This window comes from Elephas maximus, chromosome 25 (genome assembly GCF_024166365.1).
Source record: "Elephas maximus indicus isolate mEleMax1 chromosome 25, mEleMax1 primary haplotype, whole genome shotgun sequence".
Classification (NCBI taxonomy): Eukaryota; Metazoa; Chordata; class Mammalia; order Proboscidea; family Elephantidae; genus Elephas; species Elephas maximus.
Window position 1 is genome coordinate 11005319 of NC_064843.1, and position 22873 is coordinate 11028191.

A 22873-nucleotide genomic window follows, 5' to 3' on the forward strand; every position below is an offset into this window, starting at 1 on the left:
GCTGAACATCATTCAAAAGCGGTTGCAGTAGTACAATGACAGGTAACTGCCAGAAATTCAAACTGGATTCAGAAGAGGACATGGATCAAGAGATATCATTGCTGATGTCGGATGGATCTTGACTGAAAGCAGAGAAGACCAGAACGATGTTTACCTGTGTTTTTTTGACTATGCAAAGGTGTTCGACTATGTGGATCATAACAAATTATGGATAACATTGTGAAGAATGGGAATTCCAGAACACTTAATTGTGCTCATGTGGACCCTGTGCATAGATCAAGAGGCAGTCATTCACACAGAACTAGGGGATATTGCATGGTTTAAAATCAGGCAAGGTGTGCATCAGGGTTGTATCCTTTCACCGTACTTATTCAGTCTGTATGCTGAGCAAATAATCAGAGAAGCTGGACTATATGAAGAAGAACACAGCATCAAGATTGGAAGAAAATTGATTAACAACCTGAGCTATGCAGATGACACAACCTTCGTTGCTAAAAGTGAAAAGGACTTGAAGTACTTACTGAGGAAGATCCAAGGCTATAGCCTTCAGTATAGATTATACCTTAATATAAAGGAAAAAATTCATACAACTGCACTGGTAAACAACATCATGATGGATGGAGAAAAGATTGAAGCTATCAAGGATTTCATTTTACTTGGACCCATAATCAAGACCTATGGAATCAGCAGTCAAGAAATCAAAGGATGCATTGCATTGGGCAAATCTGCTGCAGAAGAGCTCATTAAAGTGTTCAAAAGCAAAGATATCGCTTTGACGACTAAGGTGTGCCTGACTCAAGCCATGGTGTTTTCAGTTGCCTTGCATGTATGCGAAAGCTTGATGATGAATAAATACCGGAGAAGAATCAATGCCTTTGAATTATGGTGTTGCTGAAGAATATTGAATATACCACGGACTGCCAGAAGAAGTAACAAATCTGTCTTGGAAGAAGTACAACTAGAATGCTCCTTAGAAGCAAGGATGGCAATACTTTGTCTTACATACTTGGGACATGTTATCAGGAGGGACCATTCCCTGGAGAAGGACATCATGCTTGATAAAGTGGACGGTCAGCGAAAAAGAGGAAGACCCACAATGAGATGGATTGACACAATGGCTGCAACAGTGGGCTCAAGCATAAAAACAATTGTGAAGATGAGGCAGGACCAGATGGTGTTTCCTCCTGTTGTACATAGGGTCGCTGTGATTTGGAACCTACTTGACGACACCTAAAAAAAACAGCATAATAAAAAGTGTGAGTCCTCCTAATTTGTTCTTTTCATTCAACATTGCTTTAATTATTCGGGGTCCTCTTGCCATTCCATATGAGGTTGAAGATTGGTTTTTCTATTTCGGTGAAGAAGACTGTTGGAGTTTTGATAGGGATTGTGTTGAATCTGTAGATTACTTTTGGTAGTATTGACATCATAACAATATGAAGTCCTTCAGTCCATAAACATGGAACATCTTTCCATTTATTTAAGTTTTTAAAATTCTCTTTCTGTGTGTTATAGTTTTCATTGTGTAAGTCCTTGAAGTCCCTGGTTAGATTTATCCCTAGGTATTTCATTTTTTTATTTACTATTGTAAATGGAATTGTTTCCCTAATTTCTCCTTCAGATTTCTCATTGCTGGTGTATAGAAACCCAACTGATTTTTGTTTGTTGACCTTGTACCCTGCAACTTTGCTAAATTCCTATATTAGCTCTAGAAGTTTTCTTGTGGACTCTGGGATTTTCTGTGTATAGATTCATATCATAATTTTACTTTTTTTCCTATCTGGATACCTTTTATTTCTTTTTCTTGTCTTATTGCTCTGGCTAGGACTGCTAATACAATATTGAATAGAAGTGGTGAGAGTGCACAACCTTGTTCCTGATTTCAAGTGGAAAGCTCCCAGTCTTTTCCTGTTAAGTATAGTGTTGGCTGTTGGATTTTCTTCTATACCCTGAATCATACTGAGGAATTTCCCTTGTATTCCAGTATTCTTTAGGGTTTTCATTAAGAAGTGGTGCAGTATTTTATCAAATGGGTTTTCTGTATCCATAGAGGTGACCGCGTGGTTCTTTTCCTTTTTTCTTTTGATGCGGTGTATTAACGTTGTTTGATTTTCTAAAGTTGAACCAACCATACATTCCTGGAATAAAGTCCACTTAGTCATGGTGTAATGACTCTTTTAATATGCTTTTGGATTCTGTTTGCTAGTATTTTGTTGAGGATTTTTGCATCTATATTCATAAGAGATATTGCCCTTTAATTTTCTTTTCTTGTAGTGTCTTTTTCTAGTTTTGTTATCTGGGTTATGTTTGCTTCGTAGAATGAATTAGATAGTATTCCTTCCTTTGCTATCTTTTGGAAGAGCTTAAGTAGCATTGGTGTTAATTCTTCTCTAAATGTTTGGTGGAATTCCCCAGTGAAGCCATCTGGTCCAGGGCTTTTTTTGTTGGGAGGTTTTTGATCACTGATTTGATATCTTCACTTGTTATGGGTCTATTGAGACTTTCTATTTCTTCTTGAGTCAGTTTAGGTAGGTAGTGTGCTTCTAAAAATTTGTCCGTTTCATCTAGGTTATCCACTTTGTTGGCATACAGTTGTTCATAATATTCTTCATAATTTTATTTCTGTTGAGTCAGTTGTAATGTCTCCTCTTTCATTTTTTAATTTTCATTATTTGCATCTTTTTTCTTTGTCAGTCTAGCTACAGGTTTGTCAGTTCTATTGATCTTTTCAGAGAACCAACTTCTGGTTTTACTGATTCTCTCTATTGTTTTTCTGTTTTTGATTTTATTTCTTTATCCTCTGAACTTTGTGATTTCCTTTATTCTGGTAGGTTTAGACCTAGTTTACTCTTCTGAGTTCCTGGAGTTGTTGAGTTAGGCTATTAATTTGAGATCTTTCTTCTTTTTTTATGTAGGCATTTGTTGCTGTAAGTTTCCCTCTGAGCACTGCCTTCATGGCATTCTCTAAGTTTTGTTGTGTGTGCTTTTGTTTTCATTTGACTCTAAGAAATTTGTGTTTTCTCTTTTGATTTCTTCCTTGACCCTATTGGTATTTTAATAGTGTGTTATTTTATTTCCATATGTTTGTGTATCTTCCAGGTTTTTTTTTTTTTTTCCTGTTAATTGATTTCTAGCTATGCACCATTGTGGTCAGAGAAAATACTTTGTATGATTTCAGTCTTTTAAAATTTACCCCCCCCCCCTTTTTTTTTCATTATTTGGTAATCCCTAGATTTGCTTTCACTCCCTTTGTCATGTTCATTTGGATGGACCATTGTTGCTCTGTTTTTTGTACATCTTGTGATTTTTTGTTGGGGCGTTAGAATTTTTGAGGATGTTAACTTTCTCAGCTTTCCCCAGTGTTTAGTGATTTTGCCTGCACTACTTTCTGCAAGAAACTCTCAGGTGGGCAGATTCTTCAGCCTTTGCTTACCATTTCCTCTCCCTCTGTGTGATAGCTATTTCTCCCTCCTTGGTTTAATTGACATTTGGAAGTTACAGATCTTGTTTTTCAAATTTAAGTCTCTCCCAAACATGCCAGAGGGCACGCTGTGGTCAGTCTGTTCACTACCACTCAGGTGAGACATCATGTACTAATGAATCTGTCCACCAGGGGTGCGGTTCCCTCTCTCTGGTTATAACTCCCTTCCTTTCCCTTTCCCTGTTTCTGCAATCATGTTTTTAGTTATAAAACCATACCCATACTTTGGGGCTGGGTGTTTCCCTCAGTTTTTGCCTATGGTTTCTTTCCTTGCTCTGTGGGGGTTGCTTATACCTGAGCTGTCATTCAGGGGAAACACAGGTAGACTTTCCTCCATTTCAGGAGGAGGAGGGGCTGGCACTCCCCAGAAGGACCACTGAGAGATTTATCTTGTTGGTTTCAGAGTCACAGTGGCCCTGTGGTAGTTGGGGCGGGGGGCAATTTCCACATAGGTGGCCTACCTCCTGACTCCACTGTACAGAACCTTCTCTAGCAGTTTATATCAATCCAGCAGCTAGCAGTTACCGGTTGGGGAAGGGGTCATCCACACTCTGAACGGACCTCCAGGGAGCTCTGTCTTGTTGCTGTCAGAGCCTGCCCTTCAGTTTGTTGGCTGTGAGTGTAGCCTCCACTCAAGATGCCTGTTTCTTAGCACATAGCAGCCTCAGTCAACAGTCCTCAGTGCCGACTGTAAGGGGGAGCAGACAGACCCAAACTGATTCCCAGGGAGGTCTATCCTGTTGGTTTCAGAGGCCTGAGCTATGGGGTGCACAGGGAGGCAGGCAGATTGCTGAGTATGGGAGCAGACTCCACTGCAGGGGTCTCTGTAGCAGTTTGCAGCAGCCTGGCAATCAACAGTTACCAGGTGGGGGAGGGGGTGTTATGCTCTAGTCATATCTCCATAGGGGTCTGCCTTGTTGCTATCAGAGTCCCCCAGTAGGTTGTTGGCTGTGAGTACAGCCTCCACTCAAGACTCCTGCTTCATAACACTCAGTGGTCCTCAGCACCGACTGGAAGTGGGGACAGACTGACATTGGTTACCTTCTTCATGTTGTGTCTCCATTCCCTCTGTTTCTCCCCATATCTTTCACCACCACTGAGTTAGACTCACTGCCCCATAAACTACTCAACTATGCTTTAAAGTTACAGTTGTCAACTTGATCTGATAAAGATAATTCTTTAAGAGAGCACATGCTCATGGTGAACATCCTTTACTAATTCAGCCAAAGTGTTGTGTTGTTCAAAGATGACTTCAGGGGATAGTTTCAGTTCAAGGTTGAAAAATTTTCTCAAGGCAAGAGATTCAGAGGTTTCTCCAACGCCAGTGGGTTCACTAAGTCTGGATTCTATAAGAAATTTGAAATTCTGTTCCAAATTTTCCCCACTTCTGATCAGGACTCACCTATTGAGTCTCTGATCAAAACATTCTGTAATGGTAGTTGGACACCATCCATTTCTTCTGGTCTCATGGCAAAGGAGCCAGTAGTTCATGGAGGGTGTTAGACCTGGTTGCACAGTGGTTAAAGCGCTTGGCTGCTAACTGAAATGTCACCAGTTCAAACCCACTAGCTGCTCTGTGGGAGAAAGATGCGGCAGCCCGCTTCTGTAAAGAAGCCTTGAAAACCTTACGGGGGAGTTCTACTCCATTCTCTGAGGTCACTATGAGTGAGAAGCGACTTGACGGCAGTGGCTTTGGTTTTTTGGGTTTATTAGACCTGTAGTCCAACTCCTCTGATTCCTGGGTTTCCTTCTTCCTCTGCTGCTCCAGGCGAGCAGAGACCAGTTGTCATATCTTGGATGGTTGCTTGCAAGCTATTAAGACCCCAGGCACTACTCACCAAGCTGGGGGGTAGAACAGAAACGAAAAACAGTGCTAGCCTGATCGACTGGACAGCCCCGTGAAGCCACAACCCTACACCTTAGAACCAAGAGAACTACTCCCATGCAATGTGTGTTTGTAATTTCAGCTACTGCATCCTCCATTTTTTTTTCCTAGCTGCTGCTGTTGTAAAATTACATATAACACGTTTGCCATTTCATCCTTTTTTCTGGTGTACAACTTAGTAATATCAGTTACATTAGTCAAGTTGTGTAACTACTACCCATAATCGATGCCAATTTTCTGTATCTACTGTATTTTGAGCCTGTAAAGCACATTTGCCTGACATTATATTGAGAACATGAATTCATGCTTAACCTGTTTTAAGACAGCTTGATGTTGTGAAAAGCATCAAATCATAGCCAAGTAATCAGGGCCCATAGTGTGTTTGCACTAGAGTATCCTCACCCAATTTATTTATTGCCTTGGCCTGGTTTACACAGTGAAGATACTCATGCTGTTCATTATTTTTGGTAGATAACCCTGGAGTAACTAGTTAGTATGTTGTTGTTGTTAGTTGCTGTTAAGTCGGCTCTGACACGTGGTGCCTTTATGTATAATGAATGACACCTTGCCCGGTCCTGTACCATCTCTATGATCTTGGATATGTTTGAGCCCATTGTTGTGGCTCTAATGTCAGTCCATCTCATGGAGGGTTTCCCTCGTTTTTGCTGACCCTCTTACTTTACCACACATGATGTCCTTTTGTAGTAATTGGCCTTTCCTAATGATGTGTCCCAAGTAAGCTAGACAAAATCTAGCCATCCTCGCTTCTAAGGAACATTCCGGTCGTATTTCTTCAAAGATTGATTTATTCATTCTTCTATCAGTCCGTGGAATGTTTAATATTCAATATCAGTTAACATACCAAAAAAACCTATTTCCGTTGAGACTATTCTGACTCATAGCAACCCTATAGGACAGGGTAGAACTGCCCCATAGGGTTTCCAAGGCTATAAATCTATGTGGAAGCAGACTGCCACATCTTTCTCCCACAGAGGGGCTGGTGGGTTCGAACCACTGACGTTTTGGTTAGCAGCCTAGTGCTTTAATCACTATGCCACCAGGGCTCCCTCATTATTTAGCATAAAGGAGGGTAAATCGTTTTTTACCCGGAGTTGTACCTTCTAGAAATGTGACTTTCTGAGGGGCCTTTAATCAGGGAAGAGCTCTTCCAGAGTCAAAGGATAGACGATTCCGTTACTCCTTGCAGACTGATCAGGATCTCACTGAAGAGGAGCCGATCTCTGGCTGTGTGAGCTCAAGGCTGCTGTTTCAGGACCGGCCACTCTGTGTTTTGGTTGGCTGGGAGAGGGGAGCTGTATACCTCTTAGCTCATTAGCTGGGTTTTTAAACTTCGACTGTTTGCCTGGAGGGCAGGTAGCCACCGTAGGCACTGACTGATGTAACAGAGCTGTGGGGACATTGGTCCCACAGCCCAGGAAACACGGTGGGCACATGTGTATACAGCAGGGGATGGGGTGCTGAGCATAAGGTATGGTGGGGGCCGCCACCAGCCCCTAAGGATCAAATCAGCAGCTCTTACAAGCTCTTCCCCTGGCATTCTTTGCTAGCTTTGGATCATTAACCCTTTCTGGAATTCGTTAGCAGTGTCCTGTGTAAACATGCTGGAAAACATAATGTTTGGCGGGAACTTAGAAAGTAGCTTCAGCTCAAAAGTTTTCTCATAGCATAACTAACAGAAGAAGTCAAATCACAGTCAATACTGGTTTATTTTCTATTCTGAATTGGGCCAAGCAGGCACCAAGATATTAGAAGCCACTTTCTTAAGAAAGCTTTGCTTTTTTGCATTATATTACGCTTTCATGAATGGAGTAGGTAACTTTTTTCCCCCCAAATATAGGAAAATACAGTGAAAAAGTTTGAACAGGGAACAATATGCTACGTCGTGCTTCATTTCTAATTTGAATTCTTAAGATTGCTGATGTTTCCAGGTGGCTTGGGCTTGTTGGGGTGCAGAGACGACTGCTTATGATGTCATCATGTAGCCCACCGTCTTAGTCAACTAGTGCTGCAATAACAGAAATACCACAAGTGGGTGTCTTTACCAAATAAAAATGTATTTCCTTGCAGTTTAGGAGGCTAGAAGTCCGAATTCAGGGAGCCGGCTCCAAGGGAAGGCTTTCTGCCTCTGTTGGCTCTGGGAGAAGGTCCTTATCTCTTCAGCTTCTATTTCCTGGTTCCTTGGTGATCTCTGTGTAGTGTAGCTTCTCTCTTCCCTCATCTCGGCTTGATTGATTGCTTGTTTAATCTCTCTAATATCTCAAAGTAGATTGAGTCAAGACACATCCTATACTAATACTGCCTCAATAACATAATAAGGAAAACTCATCTGCAAATGGGATTATAACCACAGGTATAGGGGTAAGGGATTACCCCACCTCTTTTGGGAGACATAATTCAATCCATAACAACCCCCATCTTGTGCACTCTCTCCAGACAGCATGACCTCTTAGCAGTGGCCAGAAATGTAAATTGTGGACAAATGTTCAAGAGTGTGACTTTGAGGGCACTAGTCATTTTATATGCCATTCCCACTGTCAGGGAACAGCATAAGCTAGCTCAGCAGATCTTTACGATTCATTCATTCATTCAGCAACTTCTTTTGAGTGCTTACTGTGTGCCAGGAGTCCCTAGGTGGTACACACAGTTAGCATGCTGGACTGCTAACCAAATGTCTGGAGGTTCTAGTCCACACAAAGTTGCCTTGGAAGAAAAGCCTGGTAATCTACATCTGAAAAATGAGCTGTTGAAAACCCTATAGAGCACAATTCTACTCCGACACCCATGGGGCCACCTGCCATGAATTGAATTTGATTCTGTAGCAACTGGTTTTTGTTTTTGTTTTTAATATGTGCCAGACAAGTCAGTTAGCCAATCCGACTAAGATTATTGCCCTGGCAGGGAGGCATGATGGAGTGGAGGCAGAGGATAAATAGTAAACATAAAGTAAACAATCTGTGTATTAGAGGTAATACATCTCTGGGAAAATAAAAGAGTAACTCACAGTGAGGGGGGGGTCCAGGTGGGGGCTTGCAGTTTCAAAAGAAGGTGGTCAGGGAAGTGCTCCTTGAGAAGGTGAGGGTTGAGCCAAGGCTCACAAAGGAGAGGGAAGTCATCGGAGAGGACGTCTCGGGTAGGACAGTTTCAGGCCAGGGAACCTCCAGTGCAAAGGCTCTTAGCCAGACAAGTGACCGAGCGTTTGGGGTCTAGAGGGGAGTGTTTGTGGCCAGAGATGGTGAAGGAGGAAGGAGTAGTTGGAGATGCGGTCAGAGGGCTCAGGGTGGGCCAGCCCATATGGGACCACCCACTCCACAGGGGCTGCTCAGGCAACCACACCAAGTACGTTTCTCTTTTTACAGTGACTCTCAACCAGGCGATTTGGGCCCCCAGGGGACATCTGGTAATGTCTAGAGATGTTTTTGATTATCACAGCTTGCAGAGAGAGTGGTCTGGGCATCTAGTGGGTAGAGGCTGGGAGGCTGGTAAACATCTCACAATGCACAGCCCTCACAACAAAGAACTATTCGGCCCGGAATGTCAATAGTGCCGAGCTTGAGAAACCCTGCTCTGTTATTACATAGTTCATCAGCTGTTGATTGATTCAGTTTGTCTTTGAAAGCTTAATAAAGAACAAACATTAAAACGTCATAGAAAGAGGTTATCAATCACCATACCTGGTCAGAATGACTGAACAAGTGACATTGACAGTAATGGCGGTGATTTTCATTCCCGCAGAGGGAAGGAGGTCCAAGCCTCGCTTGCTTGTACGTTTCAGGGAACCTCACACTCTTAAAGAGTAAGTCCAAAAATCAAATAGAGCATTTACAAGTCCACAGTAATAATCTCACTGATAATCTCATTAATTGGATTTAGGATTTCCTAACTTTGAATGGGGCTAGAATGTTGATCCACACGAGGGAAAATGTTTACCTGTATAAAAAAACCAAACTGATTTCCGGTACTTGGAGTGAAGGCACTGTTTGCATCTGAATGTGACCTTATTAGTAGGAATGTTTTCCTTGGAATGCGCTTATCCAGTATTTTTCAGAAATCAGACAGTTGTGTACTACTTTTCCTATTTTTACTTCAGCAATATGCCGCCCATATTTTTCTTTATATCAAATAACTTATTTAAATACATTTTGGAAAACTTGTTGCTCTAAGTGACATTTAACCAAAATATCATAAAACAAAAATAAAATTAGCGCCATTAAATTCTGGATACAAACAGTTACCTAAAGAAGGTTCTGAGCCTAAGACCTGCTCTGTGCTAACCAGGAAGACAACCAGTGTTGGGGAAATGTTCAAGATACCCAGCCCCGAAAGGAAGCGTTGATTCAGTTAGAGAACGAGGAAGGGGATACCTTTCTTACTGTGTGGTTTAGTGATATTTAACATGCCTGTCCATGTGTCAAGAGCCCTGGTGGTACACTAGTCAAAGCGCGTGGCTGTTAAAAAAAAATAAAGTGCTTAGCCGCTAAGAGAAAGGTCAGCGGTTGGAACCCACCAGCCGTTCCTCGGAAGGAAGATGTGGCAGGGTGCTTCTGTAAAGATTACGGCCTTGGGAACCCTGTGGGGCAGCTCTGCTCTGTCCTGTAGGGTCGCTGTGAGTTGAAATTGACTCGATGGCAGTGGATTTGTAGGTTTTGGTCCATGTGTCACACGTGGGGTGTGGCGCCCTAAGCTGCCGAGAGTTGGAGGCCAGGTGGCGTTGGCGACCAGGCTGTGCCGCCGAGAGCGGGAGGCCAGGTGGCGTTGGCGACCAGGCTGTGCCGCCGAGAGCGGGAGGCCAGGTGGCGTTGGCGACCAGGCTGTGCCGCCGAGAGTGGGAGGCCAGGTGGCGTTGGCGACCAGGCTGTGCGTTTGTTTGCGACATGATCCGCTGGGGCGCAGGACCAAGTGGTGACATCATGGAGCCACTTCTCTTCGGCTTTGATGGGCCACCATCAAGTCTTTTAATGCAAAACTCTCCCAGGAAGGTATTAACTAGACAACTTAGTTCTTTTTCTGTGCAGGACTAAAATTGTAATTCCATTCCTGAAACACAACAAAACAGACATCTCTTTAAATTTGGATTTCTTAATCTTTCGGATGGATTTTACACATCTCTCCTCTCTGCCCCTCCCTATGCATGTATTATGTATCACTAAAATTTATATGTGTGGTTAGGGTAATTGAATAATTTTGATAACTGTAACTGAAAATTTTATTTCAACAGTTACATGATGTTATAGTTTCTCTCATTTTTGAACCTAAGATGTCATATTTTTGCAGGCAGAAGTGAATTATTTAATGACTTTGGTTGCTTGGTAACTCACATTTTGAGGACAGCTCCAGGTGGCTTCAGGTTAGGTGCTATATCGAAGGCTTGTTTTTGTGGAGACTAGATTTTCTCGGCTTTCTCAGGCCTGAATTGAGTCCTGCTAATCAAAGTTTTTTACTGGGTTTTTCCAGGCTAGGTGCTATATTGAAGGCTTGTTTTTGTGGAGACTAGATTTTCTCGGCTTTCTCAGGGGCTAGTAGGCCCTCCTGAATTGAGTCCTGCTTCGACTCAACGGCACTGGGTTTTTTAATCAAAGTCATAGGAGACTGATTTCTACAGAAGCCAATCTTTATTAAATGCCACCTATGTTCCAGGTGTTATACGATGTGGCCTGGCATTTACAGAGGATGTAGGAAGTGTCTATTCAGAGTTAAAATCGTACGTCTCTGAACCACTAGTGATAGTGGTTGCCCTGAACCCTGGAGAGAGAAGCATAAATAATATCAGTAATATAATGTGGTCAGTGACAGAATAATACCAGAGTGCCTATGTGTGTTAAATGCTATATCTCTGTCTTTTTATCTGTCTCTATATATGTCATTTAATCTACACTACAACAACTATCTCAGGTAGGCACTGTTGTACCTATTTTAAGTCCAGGAAACAGCCATGGGGTAATATAATTTACTGAAGAGTACACAGCTAGTAAGAGGCAGAGCTTGATTTCAGAATCAGGTATTCTGATTCAAGGCATGACACTCCTAATTGATTACATAGTTACGCTTCTGACATCTTTTAAGTGGGAGATTTGGGATTGAATCTTTAATTTTTCTTCATTTAAGAAAAAAGTTCTTTCCCTTTTATGCATTTAGATGTATACTTGTTTTTAACTATTCATTCTAGATTTGTACTTCTTCAAATTGGATATTCACCTTTTTTTCAGTTTTAGAAAATAGTTAGCCATTATCTCTTTAAATATTGCCTCTTTCACATTTTCATTAATCCTTTCTGGAATTCCTATTGGATTCATATTAAACCTTAGCATTCTGTTCTTCCTATGTCTTAATTGCTATCTTGTGTTTTCCATCTCTGTTACTCTGCGCAGCGTTGTGAGTGATTTCTCAGGTCAGTCTTCCAGCTCACTAACTCTTTCTTGAGCTGTGTTTAGCTGTGTCTAAACTGCTATTTAAATCAGCTCCTGAATTTTTAATTACATTGTCTCAATTAATTCATTTCTACTTGTGAGCCAGTCTCACAAAATATTTAGCTACAAGGTGGCCTCAGTGGTTAGTTTTGGTTCAAAGCCTGAAGACTATCTTAGGACAATAATCTTGGGGAATCCTCCAGTCTCAACCACTCCAGAAGGTCTGTTTTTGTTTTTTAGGAATTTGAGGTTCCATTTCACATTTTTCTTCCATTCTATCAGGGTCCATCTATTGTAGCTCTTGATTAGAACAGTTGGTAGTGGTTGCTGGGCACCATCTGGTTCTTCTGATCTCATGATAGGTGAGGTCATGGTTCGTGTAGACTATTTGTCCTCTAGATTAGTTTCTTCTTTGAATTAGTTCATTCTTTGTTGTTGTTGATAAGTACTCCGTGGTATAGGATAAACAATTTGTTTATCTGTTTGTCAGTTGATGGTTATCTTTGTAATTTCCAGCTTTTGGCTGTTATGAAGAAAGTTGCTGTGAACATACAAGTACAAATCTTTGTGTAAACATATGTTTTCATTTCTCTTGGGTAAATACCTAGGAGTGGGATTGCTGGGTCATGTGGTAAGTATATGTTTAACTTCTTAAGAAATTGCCAAACTGTTTTAATGGTTGTACCATTTTGCATTCCCACCAGCAATGTATGAGGGTTCCATTTTCTTCACATCCTTGCCAATGCTTATTTTCCTTTTTAATTATAATCATTTTAGTGGATATGTATTGTTATTTTGGTTTTAACTGATATTTCTCTAATTATTAATGATATCGAACATCTTTTCCTGTGTTTAACTGTCGTTTGTTTATCTTCTTTGCTGAAATAGCTATTAAAACCTTTTGCCTAATAACGTAGTTTATAATGAAAATGCCCTACATTCTACTTTGGTGAGTAGCATCTGGGCTTTTAAAAGCTTGTAAGTGGCCATCCTTAAACACTGGTCTCACCCTGTTGGGAGCAAGAGAGAATGAAGAAAACCAGAGACATAAGGAAAAGATTAGTCTGAAGGACCAATGAACCACAACCACCACAGCATCCAGCACACTAAGTCTAGCACAACTAGATGGTGCTTGGCTACTACCAGTGACTGCTTCGACAGGGATTACAATATAGAGTCCTGGACAGAGCTGGAGAAAAATGTAGAATAAAATTCTAACTCACAAAAAAAGACCAGACTTACTGGCCTGACAGATACTGGAGAAACCCTGAGGGTATGGCCTCTGGATACCATTTTAAATCAGTACTGAAGTTACTCCTGAGGTTCACTCTTCAGCCAAAGATTAGGTAGGCCCATAAAACAAAATGAGACAAAAGGGGCACACCTGCTCAGGGGCAAGGACTAGAAGGCAGGAGGGGACAGCAAAGCTGGTAATAGGGAACCCAAGGTCGAGAAGGGACAATGCTGACACGTCTTAGGGTTGGTAACCGATGTCACAAAACAATGTGTGTACTGATTGCTTAATCAGAAGCTAACTTGTTCTGTAAACTTTCATCTAAAGTACAATAATAATAATAAAAAATCTTTAGCCTGATGTTTAAGTCGACTTCTTTTATTGAGTTCTGAGAATTCTTTATGTGTTCTGGATACAGATCCTTTATTAGATAGGTGTTTTGAAAATCTTTTCTTCCCAGTCTGTAGATTGGTCATCTTACAGTGTCTTTTGAAGGTGAAAGTTCTGAATTTTGATGAAGTTTGGCTCATCAGTATTTTCTCTTACGGCACATGCTTTTTGTGTGCACTCTAAGAAATCTTTCCTAACCCGAGAGCATGTGGGGTAGGTATATAAAGGGTGGTGGCCAGAGGATGAGCGGTCAGTTCAGTTTTTCAGTCATCTTTTTCATTCGTTTAAGTTTCTTTGGGTGGTGTCATTCCTTCATTTCACTACTCTTTGTTGAGCACCTCCAGCTTATCAGGTGTTACGCTGGGTGCTTCATGGAGCTTGCAGGGTGGCTGGAGACAGACATCGAACAATCACAAAACCCCAGACCAGCACCGTCATGGTGCGAGTTAGGCAGGACGAGCCCACGGCTCCAGGAGAGGCTGCAGCAGGAGACTGGACTTCTCCGGAGAGGCAGGGAGCCCCTCTCGGATCCCAGCCCTCAATGGGGATGGCAGGGGTGCAAGAGGTGAGGGTGTCCTGGGCGATGGGAGCAGCACGTGCAGAAACACGGAGATGAAAGATGTCGGTGCAATGGGAGGACTAAGGGGAGTTAGTGCGCCTGAAGCCCAGGGAGGGAGGTGGAGGGTTGTTTAAAAATTAAAAGCTAAAATTAAAATTGAGGTTTTCTCTCCGGCAGCGTAGCGTAACGCAGCATCTGCAATCTGAGTCAAATTCTGACTCTGCTACTCTCTACTGTGTGGCCTTAGACAAGTTTCTCAACCTCCCTTAGCTTCCTTTTCCTTAACAGAAACCCGGGATCACATGGCTGTTGTAAAGATGAACTACCACTGTACAGAAAGCTCTTTGCACAGTTCCTAGCTTAGAGGAAGTAACCAGTAAGGGTTAGTTGTTATCCAGTATTTTAAGGCATACAGCTTTTTTTTTCCCTTATATATAGTTAGTATAGTTTTTGTTATTTTTAATCATTAATGTTCACGAATAACAACTATTCCTTGGTGGCACTAATTGCTAAGTTGTTCAGCTCTCTGATAAATAGTTTCTTGAAGCGTGTCTGGGTATTTTCTGTCACTTTAAAGTTGCAGTTCTGAACTCAGGAAGGGCAGGAGGTGGGCCTCGGAGGGTCTTCTGACGTCCTGTGTGAAAAGTTTCGAGCGTATCTACCTCTGAGTATTTTCAGTTCTGGAAGTTTCCAGACCACTGCTTTAAGCCTTCATGTTTTTGTGCCTGCTATGCTCCGGGCTGAATGGGCAGGTCCTCTGTAAACATCTGTGGGGTGCAGGCGGCAGGCTTCCCCGGGCCTGAGGTGCATGGAGAGTCGCTCCCACAAGTGCCTGTGGCTGCGGGGCTCAGCTGTGCTGAGTGTGACCCCTTCTCCCAAGCAGGGGTCACGCAGAGAAACGGTGGATTTGATTGTACCACATGTATTTTTCCTACAAATGGACAATTCTTTATTAAAATTCTCTGAGTGGCTATTAAAAAAAAATGATACAGGGTAAATTTTTAATAAGCTTTCATTATTAGCCTTAAAAAAATTAGTTGAGAAAAAAAACTGTGGTTGGGTTTTCAAAGAAAAGTAAGCACCTAGACACACATTAAGGAGCCCTGGTGGTACGATAGGCGCTCAGCTGCCAGCCGAAAGGTTGGCGGTTTGAATTTACCCAGTGGCCTGGCAATCTCTTGTAAAGATTACAGCCCAGGAAACCTATGGGGGGAGTTCTGCTCTGTCACATGGGGTCGCTATGAGTCGGAATTGACTCAACAGCATGTAACAACAACAACAGGCACATATTTGTCATCGCCTAATTTAAAATTGGAGCCCTGGTGGCACAGTGGTTAAGAGCTACAGCAAGCTACGGCTGCTAGCCAAAAGATGGGCAGTTCAAACCCACCAGCTGCTCCTTGGAAGCCCTGTCTGCTCCTTGGAAGCCCTGTGGGGCAGTTCTACTCTGTTCTATGGGGTCACTATGAGTTGGAATTGACTCGACGGCAATGAGGTTTTTTTTTTTCGATTTAAACTTATCAGTTATTACCCAAATTATCCCTGGTCTCCCTGTCTTCTGGGGTCAGAGGGACCTGTTAGACATCCATGTGGATGTGTCTGGTTGGCAGTTGCTGGACTGGAGGTGTGGGTGGATGGGAATTGGTGGCACGGAGTAGATGATATGGGGTGGACTGGCAGCTTCTCGCTAATGGAGCCAAACTTCTTTTTTTCCCATTAGCTACTGACACCTGTTTGAATGGAGCTTTACGGTAGTTATTGCTTAGGGGCGAGCCTCTTGTTCACTTGCCTCTGAGTCTGGAGGGAGGAGTGGTTGCCAGGGAGATTGATTAGAGGTGACCTATCATGTGACAGACAGACAGCATTAAAAGAAGAGTGTCCATTTTTTCTTGAAGACCCTGGCCCTTACCACCCCTCTCTTGGCTCATCAATGCATTTAGATGCCTTCTCAAGGTTGCAGTTCTCAGAAGGCTTCTGTTGGAAGGAGCCGCAAAGGTAGAAAGCATGCAGCCAGGTCACATCTCCCCAAGGGTGACTTTTCACAACTGATGCACGCTTATGTGTGTGTTTGATTTTTCTTTTCTCCTTCCCTTCAGATGGATTTGAAGACTATGGTCCAGACTGTGATAGCATGAGGGTGACTGCCTTCTTGGACGTGCCAGGCCAGGACAACCTGCCTCCACTCACTCGCCTGGAAAAGTATGCTTTTAGTGACAACATCTTCAACCGGTAAGTGTGTGAGCCACGTGCGTGGGCACAGCCCTCTGCTGGGTCTCTTACACGACTCTGGATGGCCACGTCTCTGTGAGGGCTTCAGGGGGACTCAGGTGTGAAGTTGGATACTGACCGTCTCCAGGATTCTGGGATTCTGTTTGAGTGGCCCCATTTTATTAGGTTTTTCCATTGTTTTTTTTGTTACTGTTTTACTGACCACCTGGTAAGCCAGGAAGGAAGTGGTGATCAAACTTAATGATGTTTAAATAATGAGAATTGCTAACTGGGTTTCTTTCACACATACCGTACTCGGGAAAGTGAAACCGATGGCTTGACTGACACGCGCTGAGAAGCATCAGTTGAAAGCCTGGTTTGCTCGTTGTGTTTTTTCGCTGCAGTGCTACAGAGACCTTTGCGGCAACCTCTCCTGCCCTCTTGTCATGTCACTCTTTATGGTGCTGGCAGGATTCCACTCCAGGCTCGCATTGTGGGTCTTCCTTCCAGCAGATGATCTTGACTTGTTCTTCATGAAGAAAGCAGAAATCAAAGCAGCTCTTTCATTTTATAGTCTACCTGAATGCACCTGAATCTGATAGCATTCTTCCCCCCTGTCTCTGAGGAACAAGTACCTCTCTTCTTGACCAGCCCCTGTGGCTGGCCTGCCATTCCCACCTGATATCTCACCTCCATCAGGCGTGCCTTCTGCCTTCTGTATCCTCCTTCTCTCCCAGTCCACACACCCTTTCATTTCCTTGCACTCACAGACACTTGCCATCTCTCATTCTGTAAGTCCCCTGAGCCTCTCTAACTGCATCCTTCGCTCACATCTATATCTGTCTGCAGCTATTCCTGTAAAGACTGGATGAAACTCATGGACTCTCCTTACCTTCCAGTCACTTCTTGTTGTGTGCCATCGAGTCGATTCCATCTCATAATCTATGCCAAGCATAGGCCTAAGCCCTTTACATCTGTTGGCTCATAGAAAGCTCACAACAGTGTTAATGGGTAAGTTGAATTATTATCCCCATTTTACAGATAGGAAGATGGAGGCACTGTGAATGGTGTCTTTGATGAACGGTTCTTAATTGAAACGTAGTTCTCTGTCAGTGTTTTTCTTTTGTGGTTAGCGCTTTACATGTCCTGTATATGAAAAGTGTGCCTCTTCCAAGGCCACCAAGATATTCTCTTATGTTATGTTCTAGAAGTTTTATTATTTCCCCCTCACCTTTGGATCTGCAATGTACCTGGGATGTCATTTGTTGTTTGTGTGTAATGTTTCCTTCCATGTGGTGTCCAGTTGACCCAGCACCATGTGTTAAAAATACTGTGTTTTATCCACTGCTCTGCAGTGCTGCCTTTGTCTTAAATCAGGGGTCCATGTATGTGTGGTCTGTTTCTGGACTTTCTAATCTTTCTAATCTATTCCTTTGGTCTGTTTGTCATTGCAGCAGTACCACAACACATTGTCTTAATGACTGTAACTTTATAATCAGAAGTCTTGATATCAGGTAGAATAAGTCCACCCACTTAGTTCTTCTTCAGAATCGTTTTGGCTATTCTTGGCCCTTTGTGTTTCCAAATACGTTTTAGCCACCAGTTCATCAAGTTTCTAGCAAAAACCTGCTGAGATCTTCACTGGGATTGCATTCTGTCTATAAATCAATTTGGAAAGAATTGACATCTGTACAGCTTTTAGTTTTCCAATCCTTCCATTTATTTAGATTTTCTTTGATTTATATTGTTGGGTTTAAATCTACCATCTTGCTATTTGTTTTCTATTTGTCCCTAACGTTCTTGTTCCCTTCTTCCAACCCCTGCCTTTAAAAAGAAATTAAATAAATGTTTTTAAAAAATTGAAAAGTATTTTTTATAATTCCATCTTTACTACATTGACTTAGAGTTAAATCTTTTTTCTTTTCAATTTAATTTTTTTTGGGTTGTTCTAGGGTTTATAGTATACTTCTTTAACTTATCACAACAAATCTTCCAATAAAATTATACCACATCACGCATAGTATAAGATGCAGCGTAAGAACCTGGCAACGATGTGCTCCGTTTCCTCACCCACCTCCCCGCCCCCCACTCCCTGTCTTTCCTGCAGCAGATGTGCTGCATTTTCCTACAAACCCCATGATACATTGTCACTTTATTTCCTCTGGATAGTCAACTATCTTTTAAAACAATTAAAAGTAGGAAAAATGTCTTTTGTATTTATCATCATTTTTACCATTTTTGGTGCTTTTTATTTCTATTTGTAAATGCACATTTTCACCTCATACCATACTCCTTTTGCCTGAAGGCACTCTGGTGGTGCTTCGGTTAAGCATTTGGCTGCTAACCCAAAGGTTGGTGGTTCGAACCCACCAGCTGCTCTGTGGGAGAAAAATGTGACAGTCTGCTTTTGTAAAGATTTACAACCTTGGAAACCTTCTGGGTCAATTCTTTCTCTGTCCCATAGGGTTGCTATGAGTCAAAATCAACTCGAGGGCAACGGGTTTGATTTTCTTTTTTTGCCTGAAGAATTTCCTTTAACAGTTCTTGTTAGTACAAGACTACTGCCCATGAATCCTCTCAGCTTTTGTTTGTCTGAAAAAGTCTATTTCACCTTCATTTTTCAGAGATATTTTTGCTGGGTATAGAATTGTGGGATGTTAATTTTATTTTTAATTTTAGAACTTTAAAGATGTTGTTGCATTATCTTCTGGCTTGACTAGTTTCTGATTAGAAAAAAAAAAGTCAGCTATAATTCTTATTCTTGTTCCTCTGTATGTAGTGTGTCATTTTCTCTGGCTGCTTTAGAGATTTTCTTTTCAATCTTTGGTTCTTAGCAGATTGTTTATGATATGCTTAGGGGTGTGTGTGTGTGTGTGAAATTTTGTAATTTTGAAAAATTCTCAGCCATTATCTTTTCAAATATTTCTTCTTCCTTATTCTTTGTTTCGTCTCCTTGGACTTCACTTACATTTCTCTGCTGAAATTCCTTAACTATTCAAGCATGTCTCACGTTTCCCCTAGACCTTTAGCATGTTAATCACACATATTTTAAAGTCCTTGTCTGATGGTTCCAACACATAGGCCTGATGTTCTCAGGCTTCCACGACTGTATACCTGGCCCTGCTCTTCCTCTCACACTCACCCCTTTGGCTAGCTCTTTTATGTTTTTCTTTTTCTGGCTAGTTCTTTTATGTTTTTCTTCTCTGTTCCTATAGTCCCCTGTAGGCACTCTCTTGAGGATCTCATTGCTGTCAGTCAGCACTGATTTTCTCGCTTCCCTCTGGGCCTGAATTGGAAGCTCTTTCAGGGCACGGCCTGGGCTGAGCTTCTTGTACTAGGTCTACAGCTAGGTGGCCTCAACAGGTTATTGTAGCTGAATGAGCAGGTGAGGGAAAGAAGGAACAAAGACATGAAGGGTTACTTCCATGGTTACATTTTCAGGAAACGTTGGTTACATTGCCATATGAAATGGAACCAGCCTTTTTTCTTCATATTGAAAAAATAAATCACAAAGCATATAGCAGTTTTGGGAGTGTAAGTAGTAAGAGCTCCCCTCTCTCCTCCATTGTAATCTTAAGTAATAGCTGTAAAAGCTGTGGTGAATACCTTTTAGGCTTTTTCCTAAATGAGTGTATGTGTATATGAATGTGTATATGTACACATGTGTTGCACATGTGTACATAAATATAATCTCTGTTAAGAAATGCCCTCCTACTGTCCATAAAGTTCTTCACTTTGTTTTGTCACCTAGGATATCGTGGGCATCTTTATAACTCAGTACATACCTAGAGGTACCTTTAAACAATGGCTGTATAGCATTCCAGTGTATAGCTATATGATAATTTATCTCAGTTTTCTTGTATTGATAAACACTTGGGTTGTTTTCAGTTCTTTGCTTATATTAGGACGCTAACGACTGACTTGGTAGAGGAGTTAACATGTGCCAAGTTCTGTGCTGGGGACTTTCAGTGCGTAATCTTACTGGCCCACAGGACACTCCCTAAGGAAGGCACTGTCACTGTCTCTAGAGGATGTCTCTCTTCCTTCATCCCATCAGCATAGCTGACAGGGAGGAGTGTTGAGTGATGCTTCTGAACTCTACTTGTCTTATCCCCTGTGGTCTTTTCAGGTTGTTCAGATACAAAGCAGCCAGGTTCTCCAAAGTGATATTGCACTAATTTGTAGCTTGCTCCTGTTCTGTATTCATTGTGTGAATTTGTTCCTGCTTCAGGGGACCTCTCTTATCCCTTTCCTCTCTTTCCTTAAGAGGGCAGGTCCCCTGTGACCACTTGAGGCTGGATGCGGATTTGTCTGTCCGTTCTACGGCCCTAGAAACAGATTGGAGACCTTGGTTGCCTGATTTCCCCCGGGAGGCTGACATGAATGTGGTCCAGTGAAATGTAATCAGTGACTTCGTCCACAGTGAGTGACTTTCTCAAACCTCCTGGCTGCCAGATCTGGATCTTTCATCCCAAGGGTGGTATAAGTCTCCCTCTGTACAGGCTTAAGCTGATGGGTTTCTTCCTATAGTGTTCTAGGCCGGAGGACTGCCTCTTTGAAATCCTCGTTTCTAGTGTTTTTTTTTTTTCCTGCAAATCAGGGTGGGTTTTTGACTTCAGCTAATTCTCCTGATGTATGGCCAGAAATGGAGTGCATTGTTTCTGGACTGCCGGTTGCTAGGAGGAACAGAGAGAGACAAGCAGGGGCTCCTTTCCTCTTGGGCAAAGAAACCTCCGGGAGCTCCTGTTCCTCTTGTTGCACAGAGTCCTCCGAGCCACTGTAGGCCACTGGTGATCACATTGACTTTTCCTTGTCAGTGTCCTTTTTGTTTCTTTTTTTTAACAGCTTAATTGAGGTATATGTTAGAAAAAAATAAAATTTACCCATCTTAAATGTACAAAAAGTTGAATGAGTTTTGGTCAAAGTATACAGTCATGCAGCCACCACCACAACCAAGTTTTGAGCATTTCCATCACCCCAGCGGGTTCCCTTGTTTGCCACTTTGCTGTCAATCCTGCACCGTGCCCTAGTTCCAGGCAACCACTTGTTTTCTGATGTTAAGGTTTTGCTCCTAGAGTTTCATATATATGTATTCTTTTGCATTTGGCTTCTTTTACTTAGTGAAATGTATCTGAGATTCATCACCATTATTCTCAGTAGTTTGTTTCTTTTTATTGCTGTGTGGTATTCCATCACATGGATAGTTCACATTTTGCTTCTCCATTCATCAGTTGATGAACATTGGGGTTTTTCTGTTTTGTGGCTATCATGAATAATGCTTCTGTGAACTTTTACATACAAGTCTTTGTGTGGAGCTATGTTTTCATTTCTTTTGGGTACATACCAAAGAGTGGAATTGCTGGGTTAATGATAAGTGTATATTTAGCTTTTTAAGAAACTGCCAAACTGTTGTCCAAATCACCTGTGCTATTTTATAACCGCCATTGATGTATGTGGGTTCTTGTTGCTCCATGTCTTCCTATCTTTGCCAGTACTTTACTCGGATTTTACCAATTTTTCTACCGATGTTCTTTTTCTGTTTTAGGATCCACATTGGATGCCAAGTTGCCTTTCGCAGTTGCGTCTCTTTAATCTGCTCCAGCCTGTGACAGTTTCTGGGTCTCACTTTATCTCTTACGACCTTGACACTCTCGGTGAATGATGATCAGCTTTTTGTGGAATCTCTGTCAGTTCTAGTTTGTCTCATGTGTTCTCATGTTTAGACTGATGCTTTGGGTTTTTGGGAAGAATGCCCCAGAGGTAGCGTACCCTTCTTATCACATCATATCCAGGGTTCATGATATCAACATGACTTACTACTGGTGGCGTTAACCTTGATCACTTGGTTAAGGTAGTATCTGTCAGAGTCATTGTGATTTGTATTTTCCTAAAGCCCTGGGGGCACAGTGATTAAGAACTCAGCTTCTGACCAAAAGGTCGACAGTTCGAATCTACCATCTACTCCTTGGAAACCCTATGTGGCAGTTCTACTGTATCCTATAGGGTCGCCATGAGTAGGAATCAACTGAATGGCAGTGGGTTTGGTTTGGTTTTAAAGACGTGGACCACCACTCATCTATCCATTTATCATACTGTGTTGGCTTGTGTGTTGCTGGAAGCTATGCCACCAGTATTTCAAATACCAGCAGGGTTACCTGTGGTAGACAGATTTCAGTGGAGCTTCCAGACTAAGGCAGACTAGGAAGAAGGACCCAACAGTCTACATGTAAAAAAAATTGGCCAGGGAATACTTTGTGAATAGCAGCAGAACATTGTCTGATATAGTGCTGAAAGATGATCCTCTCAGGTTGGAACACACTCAAGAAGCAGCTGCAAACACCCATTAATATCGGAACATGGAATGTAAGTGGAATCTAGGAAAATTGAAGGTTGTCAAAAATGAAATGGAACGTATAAAGATTGATATCCTAGGTGTTAGTGAGCTGAAATGGACTGCTGTTGGCCATTATGAATCAGACAACCATATAGTCTGCTATTCCAGGAATGACAAATTGAAGCAGAATGGCGTCACATTCATCATCAAAAGAAAATTTTCAAGATCTATCCTGAAGTACAGTGCTGTCAATGATAGGATGATATCCATATACCTACAAGGAAGACCAGTTAATACGACTATTGAAATTTATGTACCAACCACTAAGGTCAAAGATGAAGAAATTGAAGATTTTTA

The 22873-nt window shown here is 42.0% G+C and overlaps 1 protein-coding gene across 6 annotated transcripts in view; it reads left to right on the plus strand.

Annotated features, from left to right (window-relative positions):
• LOC126067813 (serine/threonine-protein phosphatase 4 regulatory subunit 1-like) overlaps positions 1-22873 on the plus strand; it is a 107190-nt gene that overhangs the window by 19692 nt on the left and 64625 nt on the right. For 5 of the 6 annotated variants that reach the window (XM_049870061.1, XM_049870064.1, XM_049870066.1 and 2 more), the window contains exon 3: positions 16071-16203. In XM_049870061.1, coding sequence (XP_049726018.1) covers positions 16071-16203 — 133 coding nt within the window. Of the gene's footprint in view, positions 1-16070; positions 16204-22873 lie in introns of those variants that run through there. The other variant, XM_049870065.1, reaches the window with a different exon arrangement.